The sequence below is a fragment of the Puntigrus tetrazona genome, chromosome 7, assembly GCF_018831695.1.
Source record: "Puntigrus tetrazona isolate hp1 chromosome 7, ASM1883169v1, whole genome shotgun sequence".
Taxonomy (NCBI): Eukaryota; Metazoa; Chordata; class Actinopteri; order Cypriniformes; family Cyprinidae; genus Puntigrus; species Puntigrus tetrazona.
This window is the reverse complement of record NC_056705.1, coordinates 16,112,224-16,129,600: the sequence shown is the minus strand read 5'-3', so window position 1 is coordinate 16,129,600 and position 17,377 is coordinate 16,112,224. Positions and strand designations below refer to the sequence as shown.

The window sequence follows — 17,377 nt, the reverse complement described above, 5'->3', positions numbered from 1 at the left end:
CAGAGCAGCTCGGTAAACAGATAAAAGATGAGCTGGCCTGGAGGAAGAGTTTGAGCACACATGTACATTCGCATTACATCACCATGCCGGACTTAAGGACCAACTTTTCCAATTTCCACTTTAAAAAACTGGAAATGGCTTTTTTTTTCTTTCACACGCTCATTAAAACTGTATGTGGTAATCTCAAAACTTTAATTAGGAATTACTGGAAGTGCTATTGAATATGAATATTTATTTAGCTTAGCAACAAGGTATTTTTACACTGAGGCAGACCATGATATGCAGCCAAAGGTCTTAAGAGAGGGCCATTAATGGATTTATTTTATTTTTTAAATACATAAATTAACATAAAAATGGAAATGATTGTGTAGCCTTTTTACGACTGGTTCAGTGTAAATGGTAGGAAAATACTCAGTACAGTATCTTAAATATCCTATAAATACATTTTTTTTAAATATAACATGGGTCAAGTCAGTTACATTTTTGATACATGTACATGGCGTTAAAATGCAAAAAATATATATTATACATAAAATGAATAATCATTTTAAAACTCAGTAGATCATTCGCTATGCACAGAGATGCAATACGGTGACATTTAATGCATGACATTAACTTTAGGACAAAAATGGAATCAAATCGTTTTATTCCTTCATTTTAATGTTATATTAATTAAATCATACGTAGACACAAACTGTCCACAACGTATGCCGAAAATTCTGCGATTTCCCTCATAAATGACTGAGTAGTGTAGTTGAGATCTCAATAAAACTCTTTTAATGAGGCCCCATGAGCGCTATAATCACGACAGCACTGCCATCTACTGGACTAATATGTAAATAACAACAACAAGAACAAGTGTGACATAATCGCAATCATCTTTAACATTAACAAAATGATGATGATGATGATGATGATAATAATAATAATAATAATAATAATAATAATAATAATAATAATAATAATAATAATAATAATAATAATAGCCTATCACCATAAATGCAGTTGCATACGCCAACACTAGAATGTAAATTTGTAATGTCTTATGGACATATATATTACAAATCCTCTGTGTTTCATGTAAGGGTAGCGAAATTTCAAAAAGGAGTGAAAGACTGAATAATACCATAAAACAGGTTAATAACAAGTCACGAAAATGAGTGATGATTCGGCGTGAGTTGATTTAATGTGTCCTCAGCCTAATCTCAGCCGGAAGGCGGATTAATGTTTCCAGTCATTTCCGCTTCAGCGAATCAACAGGAAATTTCGTAAAAGTGATGTCGTGATGTTGACGCTTGTTACCGTTTGCTCTGCAGCGTCTCTCATCTCTGTCGTATCGATATGGCTGTTTCAACATGTCAGAAGATCACCTTCATCTCCTGCATCGTCCTCTGCATGTCTTTATTCCTACCTAAATTATTTTCACCCAGAGTGAAGAAAGAAACAGTGCAGTCGGAGGGTAAGATGAGACAAAAATGCAATCCCTCATTTATTGTTTGATTAATGGCTGTGCTGATTCGACCATCCCTGCGATCCCCGTTAACCTCTACCAGCTCCATAATGTGACAATCACTTCCCCAAAACAAATCTATCCTTATTTATTCCTACGTCTTTTAAAAATCTTAATAAAATAACCATCAGAATAAATAATGGGATCAGCTGTCATTTTTGTAATTTTGTTCAGTTTATTTTTGTATTTCATGTTTTGAAAAACACTCACTACTGAATTTTTATGCAGAAAAATTTGACCAGGAATTGCTGTTTTAGTGCAGTCTCTTTATTTGCTTATTTTTCAAGTTGGACCAGGACATTTTCCTCCCCCACGACACAGACATTCATTCTCCGAAGATCATGATCGCTGGGACACAGACTCTCATTACATCAAGCATTACAACCCTGAGGCTATTGCCAGAGCCAAAGGTGTTGGCAAGCCAAATCTCCTGGGCCAGGTCATACCCGTCTATGGCTTTGGGATCTTCCTTTATATCATTTACTTATTCTTTAAAGTGAGTCTTACCAGAAGCTATTTGGAAAGCTGCTCTGTCCAGCACCTCTCCTGTAATAATAATTCCCTTAAAGAAAATATCTAACAGGCGCTTTATGTATACAGAAATGTTTAAAGGTTTTTATGTTTTTTGGTGTTTATTTGATCTAAAATGCAGTGAAAACATCAATAGTTAAATGTTATTACATTTTAAAATGACTTTAGTATATTAATGTAGTTTTAATTCATTACTGTGAAGCAAAAGATGAATTTTCAGCAGCCTTTACGTATATATCTGTTTTCATCAGAATTGCTGATGATGCTTACTTTGATCTTTCATCAGCTGACCTCTAAGGACAAACCTCATCGACAAGGGTGCAGATTCCCCACACTGCAGTCAGAATACACATTTGAAGACATGCGTGAGTTTGCAATATTATATACCTAATAAAGATGCCCATCATAATGACACCATATTGTTAAATTGTTACTTTTTATGTCACATTTATGTTTTACTTTTATTGCATGCATTCTCTGCATTTCAGCATCTAACTCGCATGCAACTGCAGATTAAGATCCTGTCCAAGACCCGGCAAGCTTTGTTCTCTCCCTTTTGTTAAACCCGGATTAGCAATCAAAAGTAATGTTTTATAAGCCTAGCGGCTCCTAATACCAATTAACTGCATGTCTTTTGGATCAGTAGTAAGAGGTTTAGCTCTATTCATCAAATGGATGCCAAAGGGTGGAGGGAGCAACTGATAGAGCATCAGCACTGCACGCACTCCCTTTACAGCATGTGTGTGAAAAGCTCAAACTTAAAAAAAAATCAAACTACAAAGTGTGGCCTCCACATTTTTCATCGAGTCTGTATCTAATATTATTGTTAACCTCATATAATGTTCTCCCTGACAGCTACCTGTCAGCTGGTCCAGATGCAGGCCAGAATGAGTGAAAAAGCAAAAGAAAAGAGAATATCTAAAGTTGTCCACCCATCTGCCAGGTAATCAGATCCTATTTCTCTCCTTGCACCATCCAGTATCTTACTGATCGAAGAGCACTGACATGATTTGCACTTCGAATGGAATTCAAAAGAAAAAGTGCTAGTTCACAGCATTATGTTTCCTAGGAAATGCATGCTTGGAATGCAATGTAAGTCACTTTGGATAAAAGGATCTTCCGAATGCATAAATGTAAATATAAAAAAGGTTTTTTTAATATTCACTTAACATAGATCCACTTTCTTCATAGGAAATATTACCTTTTGTTTTTAGTGGGACTTTAGTCGATCCTGCGCAACTCCATTGGTGGTTTGCTTTATTTAGTTTAGTTTAGTTTTTGAACTGTTGAAATAATGAGAAATAACAGTGGTCTGTGTAATGTTTCGCAGCTTTGTGATCAGCTATATGTGTGCGTTTTCCAGCAGTGGTTTTCGGTAACATATGACTCACCGTTTGTTCTGACTTTAGGTCACGCAGGGGCACACGGAGGCGTGAGGAGAAAAAGCTCAAACAGCTGAAGGAGATCACCCAAATGATGCGGGAGAGACAGTTGAGAGAGGGAGCCTCGCCGGAGGAGGAGGCCGAGGAAGCCCCTTACACTGTAGATTGGGAAGGTATACCTCGAGGCTTTGTGTTGGGTCCACTGCTGTTTCAGTTTCTTAACCCTTGATTTGATATGATTCACTGCTTCCCAAGGCTATCCGGAGGAGACCTACCCAGAGTTTGACATGTCCTCCCGCAGACGCAGATTTCCTAGCGTTATACTTGAAGAACCAGATCAAGTCATACCCACGGCAGAAGAGCTTGCTGAGAGAATGGAGAAGGAAGAAGAAGAGGATGACGAGCCTGACGATACGTGTACTGATGAGGAGGTGAAAGCGGAGAACGACGAGGGAGGAAAAGAAGAGGATGACAATGATGAAGAGGAATGTGAAGAGGAAGAAGACGAGGAAGAGGAGGACGACGAGGAAGATGAGGATGAGATTGGGGAAGACCAGCCATGCCTTCCTAAAAGTATTGATGAGGAGGATGAGAAACTTGAGTATCCAGGTGAAAAAGAAGAGGAACCGAAACAGAGCAGGAAAAGACGACAAATCACTTTCAGCGATCACAGACACGTCTTTCATTATCCAAAGGGTGGAGCTGTTGGCTGCAAGTATGAGGAAGAGGAGGAAGAAGAACATGATAGAGAAGAAGAAGAGGAGGAGGAGGAGGATGATGATGAAGGGAATGAAGAGGAAGAATATGGTGAGGATGAAGAGGAGGAAGATGAACGTAATGAAGATGGGCAGGGTGAGACGGAGAAGGAGGAGGAGGATCCGCTAATGGAGGCTGAGAGCCTGGGGTTCAATGATGAAGTGGAATGTGATCCTGAGGAACAGGAAGTAGACCTCATTGACTTCCTACAGACATATCAACCTGAGGTAACCGTCATCTCAAACAAGTCAGAGTCTCCCAAAGCTCAAATGTCTGGGACTCTTAGAATGCGTCACAAGAAACAAAAGGTGAAGAAGTGACCAAAAAAACCCCATTAGTTTTCTGTTCCAGTACCCTGTAGTTCAAACATACCTTACTGTGAATCTTTCTTGCTTTACTTCAGGAAACAGTTTCTCTGTAACAATTTCAACTTTTCTGAGATTACATTAATCTGCTTTCAAGAACAGCTAGAGAACGTTTTAGAGTACGTTTTGTCAAAAATAGGCACTTTTAAGACACATTGTCCAACGAAAATCTTTGCCAATAAAACATTTCTGAACAGAAGTAGCTTTTACGAACATTATTTCAAGAGCACTGAAGTACAGTACCACAAATGCATTATTTTTCAGATTTATATTTTGTATTTAGTACTGTATACAAACACTGTATATTGACCAATGTACACATTTTACAAAACAGTGGGACATAACAGTTATACATTATCACCTTAACACAAGAGTGGTGAGATTTTTTTTTTTCCCCAAACAATAAAAAAGTAGCAGAAAAACACATCGGTTTTCTGTGTTTTTAACCATTTAGAGCAAACCAAAAATGTTAGAGCATTACATAAAGTATAGAAAGTGCTGGAATGGATTCACAAGGCAGTTATTAACAAACTGTAATAACTTACACAGATTTCTTCGCGGTTTGGCTAGAGAATTTAATATATATTTATATTCTTTTCTAAAAAAAACGATATATTAAAAATACTTTTCTGGGGGGAAAGATATGTTTCAAAACCTAATGTGACAAAAAAGAATAGCAACAAAAAAAAAAAAAAAAGATAATCCATTTGCATCACACTAAATTTATGTGGGATGAATAAAAACTAACATTCTAAATATTATTTTGACCCTAAAATGTGCGATTAAGAATGTTCTGTGTGACGGAAACAAACGTGAATTCTTCACATTGAGTCGAAGGGGCTCTCAGCGGGAAACGGAAATAAAGAAAGATTTTAGACATTGCTGTAATGTTTGACTGAAATGAAAAATCGTATGATTAAAAAAATAAACTGCAAGTCATGCTAATGCTTTATAGAGCAGTTCTAGTAAATCCGTGTGGCCGTCTCAAGACTTTTATACAACACTTAGTCTGGCTTAAAGGTACAGCGGGTTTTTGTATCAAGATTTTTTTTTTTTTTCAGTTCAGGTGCCACACTGATAATACAACTTCACTTATTTCCTTTCTTCATTAATCAGCACAGTTTAGCAAAGACAGAAGTGTACAAGCTATAGTACAATTAAAGATGATGATCGAGTCGTGTGTAAACTCCAACCGGACACCAACTCCTCTCATGCAGCAGACTTCACAGATGCCTTGAATAAACCGTGTTAACTCGGTATGTTTACATGCACAGTAATAACCAAACTTTAATCACTTGATCAAGTTCTGGTAGTCAGGCTTTGCAAACATCTGACCAGTGCAATTTCAACTGGACTAAAGTGTTTCCGTGACAAATTATTGATGTAGGCAGACAGAAATCATATTTGCATGTAAACGTACTTACTAGCTTCACTGTCATTGAAGGGGCTCTGTTCTGAAAACTGGGCTACTCCACAAGCAGGCGACTAAAGCTGATCTTTCTGGAAAGCTACGGCCCAGTATGCTGGAAATATACAGGTTGTTTTCAAGAACAGAGACGGGAGCTTAAAAGGACCTGTGTGACAAATAACACTGGCTGAAGAAAACAACGTAGCATCTCACCAACTTCAAGCATCACAAGTGTTTCGTCCAAAGGCACGATATTTACAGCTTTCAGCCATTCATCTCTGAATAAAGTGCTCAGTACGTTCCCCTACAAATGTAGCGGGTCAGTATGAGATGATAATGTACTTACCCTGATATTGACCCTCAGCGTCAGATGATTTACTACACGCTTCTTCCACCGTGTAGGACTTCAGGTGCTTTCACACTGGAGCTACTGGTGTGGACCTGGATATGGTAAACCATTCATTTTGGTTTGTTCATTTTTGGATCTCACGTGCTGTTAAACCTGTGTCTATACTGTCCAGGAGGACAAAAAGTCGTAATGATGACATCTATTTTTGTGGAATTACCACACAATCATCAGTTGAATTTGAATAAATCCGCACCAAAAGCTCAAATGTGAAGGCACCTCGGTCAAGCTTTGTGTTTGAAATACAGTGAATTATGGGCATGGGGTAAGACACAAGCAGCAGATGGTATGGAAATCTATAAATACATAAATAGTGGTTAAATATGTCAGACTGTCATACTTCATACTGGCTTTGGAGTCCTTGTGAAGCATTAATTGATACGTTACATATTTAAACGGCATGTTGCATGACAAGTGACATGTATAACTGAAATAATGTCACATATAAGAAGTTTACAAAAGTTCATCAAATCAAATACCCAAACCGTTATATCACAGCTACATGTTATATCTCTTGTGAAAACTCATAATTGATTGGTTAGTGAACATTAATTGTTTTAGAAGTATGACTGTGGAAAAATGATCTTCGTTTTTTGATTTTAGGGACAAAAACACTACTGTAAAAGTTCCTTCTTTTTAACATTAACAAAATGTTAGTTTTACCTTGACGGTTAAGTAAAGAAAGCGAGTAGGAGATTTTTGACTGTCGGTTCAAATGAATGCGTCCTCTTCTTATAATCTTCCCCATTTGAGCTCTGAAGTCTTTGTGCTTTCCCCCAACTGCGATGCCCTTTTTTAAAAAAAGCGGAAATGCCACTTTGCTCACGCACATTCACACAAGACACAAACTCGATGCCTCTAAAGGAGGATCTTGTGAGGGGGACCCTGCTGCTTTGGAGTCCACCGCAGCCCTTTACTCAGTGATTGGGATCGTAAAGAAGTCTGGCTGGGTCCTTTCGAGCTTGTGGCTGGCAGAGAGAGATAGTTACTCACAGGCTAGCTTGCTGTCAAAACTGGACAGAGCAATAGCAAACGCCTGCAGGGCACACATGGGGTAGTTGTAGTCCATTGTGAAGACGTCCTCTGCCACTCGACCAAACTGCATCACGATGTAATCCGCTGCATACATGAAAGAGAGGATACAGAGATGAGAATACAGAGAAAAACACTTTCTACCATAACATCCGTTTCTGGAGTTTGCGATATGCGTTCTATATTTCATGTTTAATGCCCAAAAAGTGTTTTTTTTAACAAAAAAAAAAATTCTTATGTCAGATTTTCATTGCATCAAATACAAAATAAGTGGCTTTGATGAAATAAGTGATGCTAGAGCTTGTCTCAGAACTAACATCAATATTATTTTATATATATTAAATATTGTTATATATCCATGTATATCCATATAAATAAAATCCACTTAAATTAATTCACATTTATACACTGATATTGTCCGGAAATAAAAAAAAAAATCAAAGATGATCATTGATAATAAGATGATAACTCACGGTCATTGTCATGAATGATCTGAAAATTTTTGACAGATGCTTGGGTGACCCTGCCATGGAAGTTGAGCACATATGATTGTGTATCGTCATTCCACACAGGCGTCTTGTTGTGAAGCTCTATCACACTCTCTGTGCTTTTGTTCTGCCATCGAGCCAGTAGAGACTCGTGGTCCTGCAAAACAACAGACAGATGTGAGGGATTAGTTTTCCATTAGAGCAACATTTGTATATAAAATATAGGTCAAGGGATATTGGTTGCTCAGACTAATGTTTTACATAAGACACACATTACCTAGTATTTTACTGCTTATGTAACGCAAATGGGACCCTGGATCACAAAACCAGTTGTAATTAAAAATTATTTTTAAAAATTAGCTAAAAAAATCCATTCCACTGATGTATGGATTGTTATGACACGGCAACATTTGGCCGAGATTCAACCAAAACTGAAGAAGAAAAAAATCGAAATAATGAGAAAATTACCTTTAAAGTTGTCCAAATTATGTTCTAAGCAATCATTAAAAGTTTTAATTTGTGTACAGTACAGAAATAAATTGACAAATTATCTTTATGGAACATGAAAGAAAAATTATTTAATTTAATACAATTTTTACAACGTATTTTTGGCTATTGCTACAAACCACTGGTTTTGTGGTCCAGGGTCACAAACAGCACACGTAAATTATCAATGTGAGAAAGATTTACATAACTGACTTCAATATATCACATTTAAACAGCGTCTGTTATACAATTACTCTTTTGATATTCACACTAATTTCAGTTTATTTATGCACAAATAGTTCTACACGCTGGATTTATGCTATCCTAAAGAGCCTTGCTCACATTTCGAGGCCTTATGGAGACTCTCTCATGGTCCATGTTCATTCCAGGAATAATAACGCTCATCTTCCGAGGCCCCTTGAACCCTAAAACATTAGTTTCCTGCGGAACAGAACGCAAACATCTGAATTAGTCACCATGTTTATACACACGTGACACACAAATTAACTTACTGAAGAGGTTTCTTAGAAATCATTAATCTACACAAGCATTTCATTTCCTGCATTCCTTTATCAGTGGCACTGCCATAAAAACCACCAGCAGAGGTCAGGCTTGGCTCATCGTTTACTCATAGCTTTAAGACGTAGTGCCCTTAGGGCTGGGTGCTGGCTTTGTGCTGGCCATTGACCGAGATCGTGCTCAAAAACTCACGTAGCAGATTGCGGCAAGCTCCTGTCGTAGGGTCCCAGCTTCTAGGCTGGAGGTGGACTTGACTGGGTTCACACCGCTGTCGTATACCGTAAACTTGGTACCCATAAGGTTTGATCTGTGGGGATGACATTAGATAAAATATACACAATGAAGCTGTCATTGCGTCAAGAATATTTTCATAGCTCATTTAATTTCATCCATAGTTCATTCACACCCAAATCTAAAGAAAGACACATAATAAAATAAATATTTGTTCAGTAGCAATAAGAAACGTTGTATTGCAACGCGTTTAATATCGAAAGTTCATTTTTGAGCATTCTGTAATGAGACTCAGACATCAGCATGCACACAGTTGCTCTCTCCTCATATGAATGAGGACACTCCAGCACACGGCCAATGAACCCAATTACAGTTTTAAATAGGTTCAGCAGTGCACACATGCACACAAACTCATTAAAGGTCCCTCTAGAATGTTTAGAAAGAGACACATGCCTCTTGTCTGTATAAACAGCATTGATTTTTTAAGTTACGCTACCTTATGAAACGCACGGCACAATGAATCATTTTTAAACATACCTCAGTTTGCCAATAAAGCTCTCGCCGCCTCGTGATAGGTCAGTAGGGTCGATGGAGATGAGGTAATTGGATGTTTTGCTCTTCTTTCTCTTCCTCCCGGCTAAAAGGAAAACCTAATGTATAACAGAATTTAATTAGGTGCTGAAAACTGCACAAAACTGGCATCAAAAACATCCAACGAAGATTGAGACGTAAACAAACATTCAGAGACAGCGTTTCCATGTTTTCATAAACAACTATTTCATATATAACACACACTAGCATTTTCACTAACCAAAAAAATGCTTTTAAGGTCAGTTGTTTCTATCTTTTGCTGTAGTGTGCCAGTAGAAAATATCAGTTTACATTTTCATTCATTTTGCCATTAATTGTAATAATCCAGTAATCCAGTGAGATTTTTGTCTTCAGATCTCTGCGTGAAGCATACTTCCTACTGACACGCTACAGCAAAAGTTAGAAATAGCGGACTTAAAAATATATATTGTTTCGGTGTGCGTGTAATAGTTGTTTATGACATTTATTGTTTGCAGGAAAATATAATTTATAGATAAGTTGGCTATTTGCTATCGTATCGCTATGTTTTTGTTTTTGGTAAAGAAGACAGCTGGGACATTGTTCTAAACGTATGATTTATTCTTGACATTTTTAGGATAAGCAGCAGTATCATAGTTAATTGTCATTTAGCTAAACCTCCCTTCGGGCTAAATTTGGTTCCTTTCATCAGAATCAATCGTTTCAAGCCCTTCGGCAAATTAGAGGAATGGAGTGTCACTTATTGGGCTTGATTGCTGGGGCATAACAACGATGACTTCCAAATAAGCCAAAACTCTTCCAAAAAAACATATGGAAATAATCGGTGTTTCGTTGTGCCTGACCTTCTTGCCATCTTCTCTCTCCAAATGGAGGTAGTAAGTAGGGTACATGCCCCTGTCCATGCCCTTCTTATCCCGTGTGATCCGGCATTTCACAGTCACTCCTTGGGGAGCGGGTCTAAGAGTGAACTCCTCCAGGTCATCCACGTCGATGGACGGTTCATTGGCCAATGGGGTGGAAGCTGAGGTTGCCTCCTGTCACATTGAGAGATAGCGATCGATCCCAGTCGATTAAAACATTTACAAGGTTAAAGAAATGTACATATGTTATTACGAATAACTGGAAATATTACAAATAAACTTTTTTGTACATGTAGATTTGGTTATTTAAACCTAAAAAGGTTAGGTATAATGTTAAGAGAGGGGAACTCCATTGTGAAGACGGTCGTATGTGCTTGCTTTTATTAAATAAGAAGGCATAACAGCAGTATTTCCACTAGAGCACTCAGCTGTTAGGACCCAGCTTAAATGAATCAAACGTCCCTGTGGTCTGAAATGTAAGCAGCTGGGATTAAAACTGAAATGTTAAAGAGCAACAAAGCAGCCCAATGACGTTAGTCGGGTCAGGCCCAAGAGACATGGATGAGCCACCACACAACCAAATAAATAACAGCCAGACTTTAGTTTACTGGAATAACTTGGAGAACCGACAAATGACATGCAAAAATGTATTTATTTATTTATTTTTGCATGTATATGCAAAAGTGAAAAATACGAGAAAGATATAAGTGGTCACCGTTTCTTTAAGTTTATAAATTTTAGTTTAATTCTTTTTTTTTTTTTGCAGTCTGAGAAATAAATCCTTTTAAACCTTGAAAATGTCCAAGTAGCATCTCAATTAATAAAACGCATGAAAAAAATACAGTTAAGATTGATTAAGTATTATGGTCACACAAGTATTTTTCCTATTGGCTTATCTACTAATAAATTTTTTTCCGCCCACAAAACAGTGTGCATTGTGATCACCAGTGAGACGGTGCTAAGAGCAGGGGTTTCAAACAGGCACGGTTTCCATCAAGTTATTTTAAGAAAGTAATCATTTCACTGTTGCCATAGGAAACAACAGGACCATGACCCTCCATTTCCAGCATTGCGGGCTTTGTGCCAAGGTAGACACAAGGGAATACATCTTAGCATGACAATAGACAGACCGCTTGTGTCATCGTTGTACATGTAACACAACAGGACACTGAGGAGATCACATTTGGAGCTAACACACGTAGGTTGCTTAAAATAGCAGTCGACATTCAAATTTCAGCATACACAGGATAGATTCAGAATAGATAGGAACGAACAAGAAGTGACCTTTACCAGCACTGTGCAAAACTGTTAGTTGGGGAATAAGCAAAAAATATAAGTCAGAACCTTATTGGTGCAAAACTGCATCTAATAAAGGATCTTTAACCTTCTGCAAGCCAAGGACCCCCTATTGTATGGAACAGTGACCCTCTGTTAAATACTTAAGAAAATTGTCACATATTAAGGGTGACCTATCACAACTTTTATATATTTTGATGTTTGTATTGCAACCCCATAAAGAAATTATTTGAATCTTTATTATATTCTATCTGTACAGATGTCCAGAGTCACATATGTGTGTAGTCCAATTTAATTTTACTCCCATTTAATGAATTATTTATTTAATAAAGACAAAAACCACACACATTTTTCTACAACCACTACAAAATACACTCCTATTTGACTAGATATTAAACTTTTTTAAGGTCTCTTATGGTCATCAAAGTCACATTTATTTATTCAAAAATATAAAAACAGTAACATCGAGAAATATTATTACAATTTAAAATACAACCTGAATTATAAGATGAATTGTCAGAAGTCATTAATCCAGTTTTCTGTGTCACATTATACTTCTGAAAGTCTAATATGCTGATCTGATGTTTGTTGAACGCCAACGTTGAAATCATTTTTAACACTGTAAGTCTTTACTGTCATCATTTTAATACATCCTTAATAAAAAAAAAAACTACTTCATTATTTAAATGGTATATTAAATACAGTGTCTCTCTTCAATCTCCCTATAGCAATGAATAAGTAACTATGGTAACCATGAATTGTTTCCCTCCATGCTGTCTGCATTTGTAAAAGTGCAATATCAGCTTAATTACAGAAAGTAGTCTACCTTGCTGGACTTCTTGCTGGTGGCGGATCCAGGTCTTGTGTTGCTGTTAAGCTGAGATGAACTAGAGCTGACCAAATCGTCTTCATCATCATCTTCATCGAAGTTCATGCTACTGGAGATTCCTTTGAACAAGAAAAATATTGAGGTGCAAATCAAACAGTGTGTCGATAGCACAACATGAGGAGAGAACAGCAGCAGGCATAAAGCAAACATGGAGGCATTATGCAGTGCAAATAACACTGCAAATAACTGAGCTATGATGCCAAGGGCATACGGCATGAAATTTAGCAGACGCAACAAACTGAGTACATTTGGATGTAAAATAAAAACAAACTTCACTCTTTTAATCTGTTCAACAAATTAGCAGAAAAGGGATGCAAAATGTTGGACAAAATGCTTGTCCTCAGTCCAGATCGGCTCAAACCAGTTCTAGTAAGTCATGCAGACAGTAAAGACATAATCTAATCCAAATGTGTCACGGAAGGAGGAGAGAGAGGCAGACACTGAATCTGAATGCTATAGCATGTAAGTAGATCTCAAAGTGTTAGTCGCCAGATGATGATACATGTTAAGTGATCAGTAATACTGAGGAACAATCTGCAAATCTGCATGGCTTAAGATCGTAGGGGTCTCTCCATCTGTCTCTCTCTCTCCGCTCTCGTTTGCGTTACTCTGAGGACTTTCGCTGGTGTACCTTTCTTCAGCATGGTGACCCGTAGGTCCTGTTTGCCCTGTGACTGTGTGCTGCCCACTGCCTCACCCTGGCCCTCTGCCTCGCTCTCCTGGGCAGGTGAGTGGCCCACTGTCAGGATCTGAATCTGGTTGCCCAGCTCCTGACCCTCATCCTGGAAGGCAGCGGGCCCATCAATTCCTGTGGTACCACCACAACACAGTAACACTGTTAACTCCACTACGTCAACCGTCCTGCATCCACGCTGGTGTCACAGAATAATGACGTTCATGGAAATATGGAGACAGACATTCAAATCTTAATGAGTGAATGAATCCCTCTGCAGTGTTAGAGTCTAACTGATGATCCTTTGTGACACAAACACTACCAGTCAAATGTCTAAAATTATTTGGATTTTTAAATGCACGATAAGCATAAAGATAACAATAAAGATGTAGTTTTAAAACAGTTTTCAGTATTAAAGAATATAGTCCCAGCAGCAATAACAATAAAGGCACAGAGAAATTATATCTTGGAATCATTTTCAGAACAATTCAAAAAATAAAAAAATCTTAATGATACAAACATATTGACTTGAGAATTTAAAGTGGCAGACGCATGTGCGTTTAGAATAAACAGATGATATTGGTGTGCTGGTGTGGAGAATCTTTATTGTTATCTTCATAGTTATCATTCGTGTTGGTGATGTCACCAAGGCCGCATTTATTTGATCAAAAAATCCAACATAATCCACAGCAATAGTGTGAAAATATTTTACAGTGTCATTTATTCCTGTGACAGCAAGTCACTTTACTTTAGTCTTCGGTATCACATGATCCTTCAGAAATCATTCTAACAGGCTGATTTGTTGTTCAGTTGTTAATAATGGTTATTATCATCAGTGCTGAAAACAGTTTTTGCTACTTAATATTTTCTGCATTCTTTGATTAAGAGAAAAAACAGAAATGTTTTGAAACATTATAAATTACTTTACTGTCACTTTTAATCCATTAAATGCATCCTTGCTGGATTGAAGTACTGATTTTTTTTTTTTTTTTTTTTTTTAAATCAGCATATTAAAATAATTTCTGACTGAGTAATGAGTAATGGCTCCTGAACATACCTTTATTAATCATTTTTAATTGCAATAATATTTCACAATATTAATTTTACTGTATTTTAATAAATTAAATGCAGCCTTGGAAAGCATAAGACACTTCTTTTAATAACTTTAAAAATCATTTCTAACTTTTGGCTGGCAGTGTATGCAATATAGAACTTCTCAAAGGACTTTGCATGTGCTGTTGCTTTTAAGCGCCCTTGGGGTTTCAAGAATTTGTTGTTGTCTATTTACAGATGCTCTTATGTCAGCCTGGGTTTTGTATTTCATCCAATTAGTCACTATCAGCGAAAGAACACGTTGTCCCAGTCGAACACAGCTACACGCAGCTGTCCAGATTATAGCTACCCTCCCTCCATGCATCCAACCAGGCCAAATCAAGCCATTATAGCTATCTAGACCCTTTTTTCCCCCTCCAGGGATGAACAATGTCAGAAAATTAGTTCTGACTAGATGGCCGAGAGGCATTAGTGCTCGTGATTGCACAAAAATCAGTATTGCATTTAGACTATGATTGTCACTGAAGTTAAAGTGACCTGTGATGGGGCTCCTTAACGAGGTAAGTAATCATCAGAGGAAAAAAAGCAAGAGAGACAGAGATTATTGATCGATTGAGAATAGTCTCCATAAAATGAACAAGACATTTGCAGCAGTTTTCTAAGCTTTGGGTCCAGATATAGCATGGCTGATTTGAAATCATCAATTGAGAGTCACAGATCTGTTTTTGTTGATTATGTTGTGTATAGAGCACCATACCCTGTGTCGAGGGCCACTACACGAGTGTGGGGGAGGTAATGATGGTTCAGTTGTCGCAGTCTCAGAAGACGACGAGCAGAGGCGTAATAAAAGAGCAATAAGTGAAGAAATAGCTGTTTTCAGACGCGCAGCACAGCTGCTGGAAAATTTGGTTTTCTTTTTAGTCATTTCTGACTTACTGTCTTTTTATTCTTCCAAGTCGCATCTATAGCTGTTGTTTGTAAAATCAAACAAAAGAAAGCAATCATCAAATTTAGCTTGATAGAGTCAAATCTACACTGAAAAAAGTACATATGCCTTGCAACTGCTCATTTTATTAGAACATTTTATAAGTTATTTACCTTTCTCTGTCTTGTCATTGAGCTAGTCGAGAATCAAGTCAAGAATTTTGCGTTCTGTGAAAAAGACGTGACCACTGTCTCTACGGTCTGAGAAATTTCTGAACGACTACCGTCTTGTTTTCCCACATCGAGATCACAGCTGACACACAATTCAATAATATCGACGAGTAATTGTAACTCTGAGTTTATTGTTCAAGTTTATATATACGTTTGACGTGTTTTTATTTAATGTACAAAAAATATGTATATTTAGATGAAGTGTAGCTCATTTGTCACATTATAGAGTGCCGCAGGAATAATTCAACACATATTTTGGAGTGAGGTTTTAGTTAAAAACTTGAAATAAGGTCAAGATGTTTGCACATTCACGATAATAACAAAAAGCATTTAATAAAAAAAAAAAAGATTTTACTTGAAAAAGGTGGCTACTAACAAGTGGCTTAATGGTTGGTAAAGAGGTCGGTGGAGACATTAAATGGATAGTTTATCGAAATCGAAAATTCTGTCAATAATTACTCCTCTTCATGTCGATTCAAAACTGTAAGACCTGTTTTGGACACTGGTGAAAAACGTGTAATCAGTGGTCCAACCATAATTTTATGAAGTTACTTTGTGCATGAAGAAAACAAAAACATATTGGTGATATATCCCTTTAAATGTGATCACCTGGAACAGGAACAATTATCTACTTACTATTTCGCTTTTATACTCTCATTGTATTTACATTCAAGGTCTTGCAAGCCATTCTAATTAAAACTTAGATTTTGAATATATACCGTAAAGCAGAATCAAATCTCATAAATCATATAATTACAAAAATTATAGCATTCATCATTTGTGACGATTATCTTGATAAACAAAATGTAAACATTAGTTGGTCACGCAGCTTATTTTAGACAGTAATACAAATGCAAAGGGAAAACCCTATAGGCTTTTTATCAGTGGCTAATTCTGTGTTTTCGGGTCGGTCTACAAAAATACGTCATCACTGCAGCACTCTATTAAACTCAACTTTACTCTTTTATTAAATTGTGAGCTAGTTTATATCCTTGTCAGCTACTCCACTAAAAGTCATACTTTCAGCAAACGAAAAGCGAGAAATAAATGTTTTCGCCCCCAAGAAATCCGAATGCTCCCTTGTGTGCGTCATTATGGCGCTGACGTTGAGCTAAAAGCATCACTACTGCCACCACTTGATGAATCGAGCTCATACGTTTATTTGTCTATTTCATGACTGTTTGTGTCTTGTATTGATGACGGCGGCAGTAGGTCGTCTCAACGCCGCTCTTGGCAGGCAGACCGCAGCTGCTCCTAAGCAGTATTAGAGGGGATTTCATTATACCTTGAGAAAAGATTGGCAGTAGAACAGCGGTTTGGTTCCTCTCCAGGGCCACGTTCATTAAGGCCCTTGTACCACACTGTCATTGACAGAGAAAGTGGTGAAAATCTTCGACATGCTCCCACAGGGAGATGGATTTAGATGAGGGGAAATGAAATACAAAAACATTTAAAAATGTTGAGACATAAGATGATTGTATATAGCTGAGGTAGTTTAAGCATGAGAGATGGCCAATTACAGTAGCTGCTGTTTGACTTCAATTATAAGCTTTTTAGTACTTTATTATTTTCCACTTGGAAAGCAAATAAACCTTAATAATTTTGTAACATCTTTTTTTTTTCTTTTACAGAAGAAAGATAGTCCTACAGGTATGAAATGACATGAGGATGTCATTGATAACACAACTAAAGTTTTTGGGTAAACTATGCCTTTAAGTCACAGTCAAACTGTACTATAACAATTAAGCAACTCTAAAAATAATAAAA

General features: G+C 37.2%; 2 protein-coding genes across 5 annotated transcripts in view; one reads left to right on the top strand and one right to left on the bottom strand.

Annotated features, from left to right (window-relative positions):
• The first annotated feature begins 1,084 nt into the window (after positions 1–1,084).
• Positions 1,085–4,646, top strand: ric3a (RIC3 acetylcholine receptor chaperone a). Its single transcript, XM_043245228.1, has 6 exons — positions 1,085–1,459; positions 1,798–2,006; positions 2,328–2,406; positions 2,897–2,984; positions 3,451–3,596; positions 3,679–4,646. Exons 1-6 carry the CDS (start codon positions 1,342–1,344, stop codon positions 4,497–4,499), a joined length of 1,461 nt encoding a protein of 486 aa, XP_043101163.1. The 5' UTR covers positions 1,085–1,341; the 3' UTR covers positions 4,500–4,646.
• Positions 4,647–4,797: 151 nt separating this feature from the next.
• tub (TUB bipartite transcription factor) overlaps positions 4,798–17,377 on the bottom strand; it is a 61,350-nt gene continuing 48,770 nt past the window's right edge. For 3 of the 4 annotated variants that reach the window (XM_043245224.1, XM_043245225.1, XM_043245226.1), the window contains exons 5-12: positions 13,361–13,537; positions 12,667–12,788; positions 10,527–10,718; positions 9,652–9,764; positions 9,076–9,190; positions 8,707–8,805; positions 7,864–8,035; positions 4,798–7,477 (exon numbers count right to left, since the gene is read on the bottom strand). In XM_043245224.1, the coding sequence (XP_043101159.1) occupies positions 7,344–7,477; positions 7,864–8,035; positions 8,707–8,805; positions 9,076–9,190; positions 9,652–9,764; positions 10,527–10,718; positions 12,667–12,788; positions 13,361–13,537 (1,124 nt within the window). In that variant the 3' untranslated portion in view covers positions 4,798–7,343. The remainder of the gene's footprint in view (positions 7,478–7,863; positions 8,036–8,706; positions 8,806–9,075; positions 9,191–9,651; positions 9,765–10,526; positions 10,719–12,666; positions 12,789–13,360; positions 13,538–17,377) is intronic. The other variant, XM_043245227.1, reaches the window with a different exon arrangement.